The sequence below is a fragment of the Notothenia rossii genome (assembly GCF_949606895.1).
Source record: "Notothenia rossii genome assembly, chromosome: 3".
NCBI classification, from domain to species: domain Eukaryota; kingdom Metazoa; phylum Chordata; class Actinopteri; order Perciformes; family Nototheniidae; genus Notothenia; species Notothenia rossii.
The window spans coordinates 76,429,857-76,438,939 of NC_136901.1; the positions used below are offsets into that span (position 1 = coordinate 76,429,857).

The 9,083-nt window shown below is 40.1% G+C and overlaps 1 protein-coding gene across 1 annotated transcript in view; it reads right to left on the reverse strand.

Annotated features, from left to right (window-relative positions):
* The window catches only part of dock2 (dedicator of cytokinesis 2), a 101,700-nt gene that overhangs the window by 23,520 nt on the left and 69,097 nt on the right, over window positions 1–9,083 (reverse strand). Inside the window, exons 27-32 of the mRNA XM_079672754.1 lie at window positions 2,630–2,728; window positions 2,093–2,187; window positions 1,172–1,250; window positions 953–1,053; window positions 605–663; window positions 15–163 (exon numbers count right to left, since the gene is read on the reverse strand). Coding sequence (XP_079528880.1) covers window positions 15–163; window positions 605–663; window positions 953–1,053; window positions 1,172–1,250; window positions 2,093–2,187; window positions 2,630–2,728 — 582 coding nt within the window. The remainder of the gene's footprint in view (window positions 1–14; window positions 164–604; window positions 664–952; window positions 1,054–1,171; window positions 1,251–2,092; window positions 2,188–2,629; window positions 2,729–9,083) is intronic.

The window sequence follows — 9,083 nt, forward strand, 5'->3', positions numbered from 1 at the left end:
TGGATGCGTTTTACCTTCTGGAAGTTTCCAGAGTGTGCATTTTCACAGGTGATCATGTCGAAGAAGATGGGGATGGTGGCCCTCCTCAGCTCTTCTTCTGGGATCAAAGTCATCTCCAGGATGGGACCCACCATGCCAGGGATGAAACAGATCTTATGGCTGCCTGAAACACACAAACACACACGTTATGAAAAAGGTAAGTAACATCATACCTGAACCATCTCCCCTTGTTCACCCCTGTTCCAATTGTTGTCCTCAGGAATGTTCACCAGGTCTTCCTCCACCAACACATCCTAATTCAAAAGTAGTGTTTCCTTCTACAACAAGGGACTCTACTTCCTATTTCAAGGAAATCACCCTGTACTGTACATGCAGCTTTCTCAGAATACCAAGTAGCCCTTTATTTAAAGAGCAATATGTTATTTGAAAAGGTGCTGACATTGTGATCATTACCATGTTATACAGAAAACAAATTCCACTAGCCCCTTGGTTTCGTTGTGCACCGACACACACAAACACGTATATCTTGCTGTGAAGGAAAACACACATTTGCGTTCCCAAAAGCAGCAAAGCAACCACACTTGTATAAAGTACATTTATTTACCTAGTTTGTACCAGATGTCGCGTATAGCGAAGCCAATGAGTCTTCTCATGTCACCATACCTGATTTAAGACACATAAATAGAGACAGAAGGAGAACGGGTTTAAGAATTAAGGTCTGGATGAATGCTGTTATTTTCACCTTCAGAAACTGAACATCCCAGAGGGAAATATAATGCTGTGCTAATCTGTCCCAACATGAACCAAATGGAATGTCTATCAACAGGCGTCGCACAGTGGGAGTGTAAACGGTAAACGCAGACTCCAAAATAGATCACAAATCACTGAGTGTTTCATTAGAGCAGGGGCAGTAACTGTGGTAAATAAGGAAATTAAATGGCCCTTCTCTCACTTGGCGAGAATCTTGTTCCTCTTAGTTGGCGAGAAATGCTGAAGCTGCAGAGATTCCTGGGTAATAAACGCCACCGCCAAGTGGAAGTAGTTATTCCACAACTAGACAGGTAGAAAGAGCAAGGAACAGAAGAGGGAGAAAATAGAGATCTATGTTAAATAAAATCAGGCAAATAAAGGTACTGTCAATATTATAAAAAGCCTGTAAATACACACTTACCTGTACTTCAAAGTCGTCGTTATTGAGGAACTTCTGGTTCATCGTGTCTGCATAGGTGTTGATAGCTCTCAGGAACACTCTGATGGACAAAAATAACGTACTGATGCAGTTGTTTGATTGTTTTATAAAACATAAACATACATCCTTAAGGAAACAACTATGTCCTGAAGGAAACAACTATGTTTATGTGGAATAAATTGAGGAAATTCGTTAATGATCAAAAATGCATCTTATTTGTTGTTAAACAAACAACAACAGCTTTGACAGCAGCTCTGGCCAACAACTTCATAGTAGTATTTCAGACAAGTTTGCTTCAGATTCTAAACATCTGTCACAATAACGGATCCTGATAGCAGCTTCAAACGGTAAGCAGGTGTATCAGTGAGTAGTGACTTGATGGATTTCTAAGGTTAGGTAGCCCCAGCCATCCTACCTGGGCGCTATTCATCTATCAGTCAGGGTTATTCACCGCTAACTGACATTCCCTCTGTCTTACTTTGTCTTTCAAGCGTGACTTTCTCTACCTCTCCTAACCCCAGTTTGCAGACTCCTTATCAACCTGTCCTTACTTCCACCTCACTCTAACTTTAACCTCTTTTCTTTTTCCATTCCTCTGACACAGCTGTAACCTTCCTTCTAGCTGACAGCCCAAGAACTATTCCACAGCAGCTCACTAATAAATGCTTTGGTCACATCAGCCTTTTTCATCTTTGCAGCCCTGAGCCCCAGCTTTGCTATCTCTAACTTCTCCCTGTGTGGGTTTGTGTGGATGTCAACAATATTTGATATAATTCACACACACCAAGCCTCAACGACCCAATAGCAGGTTGGGCTGGGGCGGTTGTGGCCTTTTCTGTTGTCAGAGACCTGGGAGAAGCAGGAGGATGTTTCAGATCTCAGGTCTGTGTGTGCTTCTAGTACCTGTTCTGTACCATGATCATGGCCATCCAGTCAGAGGGGTACACATGTTTCCCAATCAGATCCTTGAAAAGCATGAAGGACTCCATCAGGAAGTCCTGCAGTGAAACGGACAAAAGAATGAGAATGTGAGTGTATCACACATATTTCTTGTTTCATATTTTTCTTATTTATTTATTTTATTTATATTTCTTGTTTCATATTTCATATTTTATATCCTATAATTCATTCATAGCATTCTATTTCCATGTAAATTACTGCTTTTATTTTGTTGTTATTTAACTATATTTTATTACGGTGTCCTTAAAGATTTGTTGTTTTATATTAGATTTTTTGTTTTATATTAGATGTCTGCACCATGACATCAAGTCAAATCCCTCGTATGTGTGACCCTACCTGGCAACAAACCTGTTTCTGATTCTGATTCCGATCAAACTTTTTAAAAATTAATTACAGTCAGGAGTTGTTTTTGACCATCAGTGTATATTTAACATTCAACATATTTAGCATTTTGACATCTGCAGGTGTCTGTATACTTACCACCAGATCAGAGGATCCAGCGAAGGTTTCTATGTATGTCTCATAGTGACGATCATCCATCTGACTGAGTATAGCTGTCATGCAGGCTACCACCCTGGACTACAAATGGAAATTGTGAGAGAAAGAGAGAGAGAGAGAGAGAGAGGCATCATTACTTTTTGGGCACAGTGCAGCTGCTCTTAAACCGAGTGCTATTCATCTGAAGCCAACGACGTTTAAATCACTTAAGGTCATTTCTTGCTATGCCATGTCAACGACTGCCTGGGGTAGATTTCAGAGAATACCTCAGAGCAATTCTGTCACTCGCTAATTTGAGCTGCAATCTATACTAAAGTGCAAGCAGCATTAACATCCTCACATGCAGGACGTGGAGTAAAAGGGCTATGAGGAAGGCTCTGTGATGTTATTTTTTAAAGATGCTGTATGCATTGACAAGCCTTTACCGCAATATTATTCACAAATTACCATAATTACTATCAACAAACATAGACATTGCCAGGAGCAGTAGCTGCCTCTTCAGTTTAAATTGTGGCTCTCGGCCGCCGGGGAAGATTTCAAACAATAATTGAAATGCTATAAAATACAAAAACAAAAAATAGACATTAAAGCGATATAATTGGTCGTTACAGCATATGCTAAAAAGTGTTAAAGAACAAAAAATCCTTATAACGGCAGCTTTTCGAGGCAAATTATCGCAACGTCAAACAGAGCAGCAACATAAAGGTCTCGTTCATACAATATGAAAAACATGATTTTGTGAACCAGTGGGATTATTATGGATTAATATAAACAACATATTAAGCAAATCTTGTCACATCAAAAAAAAACATATGAGAATGCTGACATTTAGGAGGCAGTTTACATACTGCAGATTTCTTTCAGTGATGACGTTTTTAATAAAGTATTCAAAACTCATTATGTTCACTTATCTCTGAATATGTCCCAAGGCGCAAACGGTGCACAAAAACACACACACAGACTGGTAAAAGGAGAATTGGATATAGGAGATGAAAGTGATGAGGAGTCAAGAGATTAGAGAGAGGAGGGAGAAGAAGCAAGCGTTACTCTGAAAGTAAGACAGACATTAAAGATGAGGATAGGCAAAAAAAAGATTTAAACAAGTTTCAAGTTTGAAATGTGTGTGAAGCTGCTTATGCTGAGAAAAGAATCCTTGAGCTGGATTATAAGGAGAACATTCATGGAAAATTTAGTGCAAAACCTCCACAACCAGAGGCTGAGAGGGGCACACACTGTGAGGGGCGGCAGGCAAGAAAGGAGAAGAAAACAGATTTAAAAAACTGCATAAAAACTCCACTGCACTAACCAGAAGAGAACAGAAATTAGCAATGTAAAATGTATTTGCAAAAATAAAAAAATATTCCGGTCATCATACCATTCAAATTATCTGATTTCCATCTGCTCTAGACATTTGTCTGGTTCTACTTTCTGTATTTTTCTCTAGGAATATACAGCCTATTTTGGCCTTTGTAAATGATGTCTAGCCAACAAAAAATAACCAATTGGAAAGCTGAAATGAAACATGGTTGGACTAAAATTGTTGGTGGAAATTAAAGAAAATGAAAAAAACGGCCCTGTTATAGCCATTTTCATTTATTGAGCTGTGTGTAAACAAGCAGATATGATTCTCGTTCTAATGGCAGTCGGCAGGGTGAGCCTGAAAAGGGTTTGCACCAGGAGGACAGAAAATCAGAAATACGGTCCAGTGCTTAAACCTGCTGTCAGTTTGTTTTCCTCCACCTTACATTAATGTTTTCTGATCCTTCCTTCTGCTGTGCGTAATTGCTGGAATGAGGTTCGCAAACCTTTTTTTTAAAACATGGCAGATGTGCAGGAACTTCTGTTTCATCTCAGCAGCCAAGGTTTGAGTGCAATTATCGTCCGGAGTTTTTGGCACAAAAGGGGAACACAAGACAGAGATGAAGGATGATGGATGGCTAATTAAAGATGAAAGATGATCGGCGTCTAATGTGGTGACAGCTTGCATCTGATCAAAATGGGCAGGGTGTGTGTGTGTGTGTGTGTGTGTGTGTGTGTGTGTGTGTGTGTGTTTGCCTGCATTCTTACAAGAAAACATACTTTTTCAGTCATGTATGCACACTGAAACATATTTTCACTTTGTACAACTCAAACTAAAATGAGAGCACATAGAGGGAAGTGTTTTCATTTGGACTTAAAGTTGTTCAGCTGGGGAAGACAAGTGTATGTTATCTGGTGTGTGTGTGTGTGTGTGTGTGTGTGTGTGTGTGTGTGTGTGTGTGTGTGAGGGAGTGTGTGTCCTCCTCCCCCCTCCACTCAACTCTCTTCCTGCAGTGCAGTGACAACAGAGACCTTGGGTGTTTCTCAATGTCGAGGAAGGCTGCTCCGGAGCCACTATTTCAAGCATACTACGTCATCGAGTCCCGCCGAAGGACTGTTCCAATGTCCAGCATACTTGGAATTCTAACGAGACCGGCGTACTTCGTAGCAAGAAATTTCGAGGCTGCACATGTGTAGACTCTGCGGTCTTAAAATCCCCACAATGCTTTGCGCACAGACCAATTTCCAAATCTTTGGTGGAAATTGCGCTCCATCTAAGGCGGGGCCTCCCATATGACACACACCTGCACACCTGTTAGCCTGTTCCACAATTCTTCGTTTTCCGAGGCTAGGAAGGATTCTTGCCTCGCTTCTGAAGCAAGTGACTCGGAAGACATGTGCTACCAAGCAAGCATCCTCGAGTGTATGACTCACATTGAGCACACTCTCTTCTTTAATCTCTCTTTCTTCCTCTCTCGCTACTCCTTCAACGCAAGTCAAAGTTACAATAGAGGGAACAAGGTTAATATTGAACTTACATTTTTGTCTTAGTCACTAAAATGTCCTCATGTCACTGTAGAGAAAACGCAACAGAGATATACTTTTCTTTGGTCAATTTTTCCAACATCACAGCAAGGAGGGATGAGAGGAAATGGATTTATGTAAGAGTGGACATTCTTACATCTTATGATTCTGAAATGATTCACAACCTGAACAAAATAAATCAAGCAGAATACGAGTTTCACATTGTTTTTGTGTTCAATTGATTTTTGAAAGTGGCAAGTTTCTTAAAAAGTAAAAAGGCAGCCAGCCTAAGCCTACCAATTTCATTTTTTGGATTTTATAATTTTTTGAACTTGTTATTCTAAAAGTCCCAGAATAGAGAAATCCTGTTACACTTTTTAAGTAAAAATGCACTGTGTAACATAAATAAATGTTGCATTTTGTCTTATGTATGCCGATGTGTGTTAACCAGGGAGTTAACGTCATTGAGAATCAAACAATGCTACGATCTTATACACTCCTTACTCTGCTTTTGTGCAGTAATTTCCCACAAGCAGAATGGAGTAGATTCTCAACTTAGCACTCTATGCACTGAATCAAAAATCAATTACGATCCTGAAAGATTCACAGCCCTAATAGCAAGTGTTAAAATGATGTTATTATACTACAGTGCATGAATGAGAACACCAACAGGGAGGAGCAGGCAGAAAAACTTCTCCTTTTCACCGCTCTCTCTTGCTCCTATGCCTCCCTAGTGGGTAATGGTTGATCAATAATAGGATTAAAAACACACACACACACACACACACACACACACACACACACACACACACACACACACACACACACACACACACACACACACACACACACACACACACACACACACACACACACACACACACACACACACACACACGCACACACACACACACACACACAGTTCAGTAGTTTCATGTTCTCTATGTTTGTGTGTGTTTGTGTGTGTGTGTGTGTGTGTGTGTGTGTTTGTGTGTGTGTGTGTGTGTGTGTGTGTGTGTGTGTGTGTGTGTGTGTGTGTGTGTGTGTGTGTGTGTGTGTGTGTGTGTGTGTGTGTGTGTGTGTGTGTACAGTACCTCACATGATGTATTGCCCTACTTCTGTGTAATTGGTCTTCTCTGAGGACTTATCCTTTCAATCTCCTCTAACGCCTAAACTCAAACAAACTAAAATGCTCAAGGGCCCAAATATCTGAACATAAACTTTTGGTGTCTTCACACATGGAGGTTTTTCATCAACACATTATATGATATTCAAAGACATAAGGGAACCGTATGAGCCTCCTGTATAATGATGAAACTCCTGACAGGCAGAGAGAGAGAGCTGCGGCTTGTTGAGGCAAAGGCATTACGCAACATTGAAGAGATTAGTGACAAAACAGGACACAGATGCTGACAAAGTCTGCGTCCTCCTTCCTCCTCTTCCTCCTCCTTCTCCTCCTCCTCCTTTTCCTCTTCTTTATAAATCCATTTTCTCAAGCTGGACGTGTTCTTACGCATTTTCAAAAGCTGGACTCATTAATAATGTATTAATAACTGTAATTGCAGAGATGCATACAAATTACAATAACCTGAAAATGCACCTGCCTGCCTAGAAATAAATGTAAGCCTAGCAAGGATCCTCTCCAAGGTTTAAATGTTCATTATACTGCTCAGCACAAAAGTGTCAAAGTAAAGAGCTACTAAATACTTCACCTGGGCCTCACAGGCTTTAAAGCTGACCCTCGGGCTCACTTTGTCTCTCCTTCCTTCAGCAGACATCCATGTGCATCACCTTCTTTAGGATCTTTACAGCAACAATGCAACATCATTAAAGATACTGTTTCCACACCCTATGATCAATGCATCATCTAATGTTTGGACAGATTCCTAGTTGAGTAAATCTAAAGTAAGGAAAGTAAATCTTGTGCATGGACTCAATCTCGCGTGTCGTTTTCTCATACTGATATTCTGCACAAACTGTGCTGTTGTATTTGCTGTAAAGTGTCTTTACTGTAGGGTATTTTTATTATATGTACAGCACTTTGGCTCGACCAAAAATCGTTTAAAAATGTGCTATATAAATAAAACTTGATTTGATTCCTGGACAAAATGTGAACATGGCGATAAAAACAATGAAATGATGTTGACATGCTACAACATAGTTTGTCACGATCACCTAGACGAGAGAAATAAAGTCAGATAACCAACACAGCAGTATTCATCAGAAGTTTGCTAACTTTTAAAACCATTAGCTTTAGATCAAAGTAGGCTCTTGCAGCAAATGCCCCAGGTGTTATTTCCTATTCCAAAAGTTACATAGACTCCCTTTATGTCAATTGGTTTGAATTCTCTGTTTAAAGTTCATTCTCCCCAAGAGACGCCCAGTGGGATAAACAGTGAAACCCGATTGATGCAATTAAATATAATTAACATATTATTCATTTTTAATCAAGAGGGAGCATTAAAGCATTAACTTTGACAATCATAATTTAAATACTTAGGCGGTAGGGTTTCCTCTGTTAGGAGGAACACAAATGACTGAGTCACGTTAGTCACAACTGTCGCTCAGAAGAGTGAAGCAAGTAATCCAGGAGGCACACATGGATGATTTTGGTTTATTGAATTGCCAATATTTAAGATATTTCGCCAATTAAAGGACTATTAAATATAAAGAGAGCAAGTGGGTCATGCAGCCAAATACATAAGTTCATACATATTATATTAAGTTAAAGTGCAGGGGGACATGATAACATCCTCTCAAATAATTTGAGCTCCATTGATGGCTTTCACAGGACTAATTAGGGTCCGTATCTTGAGTCATGGTGCTCTCCTCGCCACCCGCCTTTCCCTTTTTAAAAAAAAGACTATTTTCTCCTTTGTTGTTCTGTCTCTGGATTCCTTCCCCCTCTCAATGTGGCGAGTCATTACGCTGCTCTCAAATGTTTCATTTTTGAAACATAGAATAGAACATTTACAAAACACATTCTCACTGAAAGCCTGCAGCATCAGACTGGAGACACACGGACACATGCTCATCTCCCACCCGCTCTTTTAGAAGTATCACACACAGACACACACAATAATAAAGTAATTAGAGTTGATGTGTGTGTCAGGGTGAGGCGACTGTGTGCTTTTCTGAGGCTATATGGGTGTCTGTGTGTGCATGAATAATTGCATTTCATGTGGGTGTGTTTGCGAACGTGTTCAGAAAAAAGATCAATGTGTCCTTAGACCCACATTACCAAGTCAAGAACAAAAAGACACCATCGGTTTTTATAAATAAGGAAGCAAGAGATAAAAGAGGGAGAGATGTGAAGAGGAAATAAATAACGAGGACACCTCCAGCTCACATGCTGTACTCTCCTCTTCTTCCTCGAGAATGACATGTACTCTTTCTCTTCTTCCTCGACAATGACATGATTCTGCTCTCATCTGCCACTCCAAAATCCACTTGGAGCTTCTGTACAATTACGTCATGCTTTGTCACCCTTGTATGTTGTTTTCCACGTAGAGGCCACATGTGTTGCTGCACCCTCACTGCTTATGTAATGTGCACATAGACACAACACCACCTTTGCTTGCTTAATCAGAGGTCATTTGAAACACAACCCAAG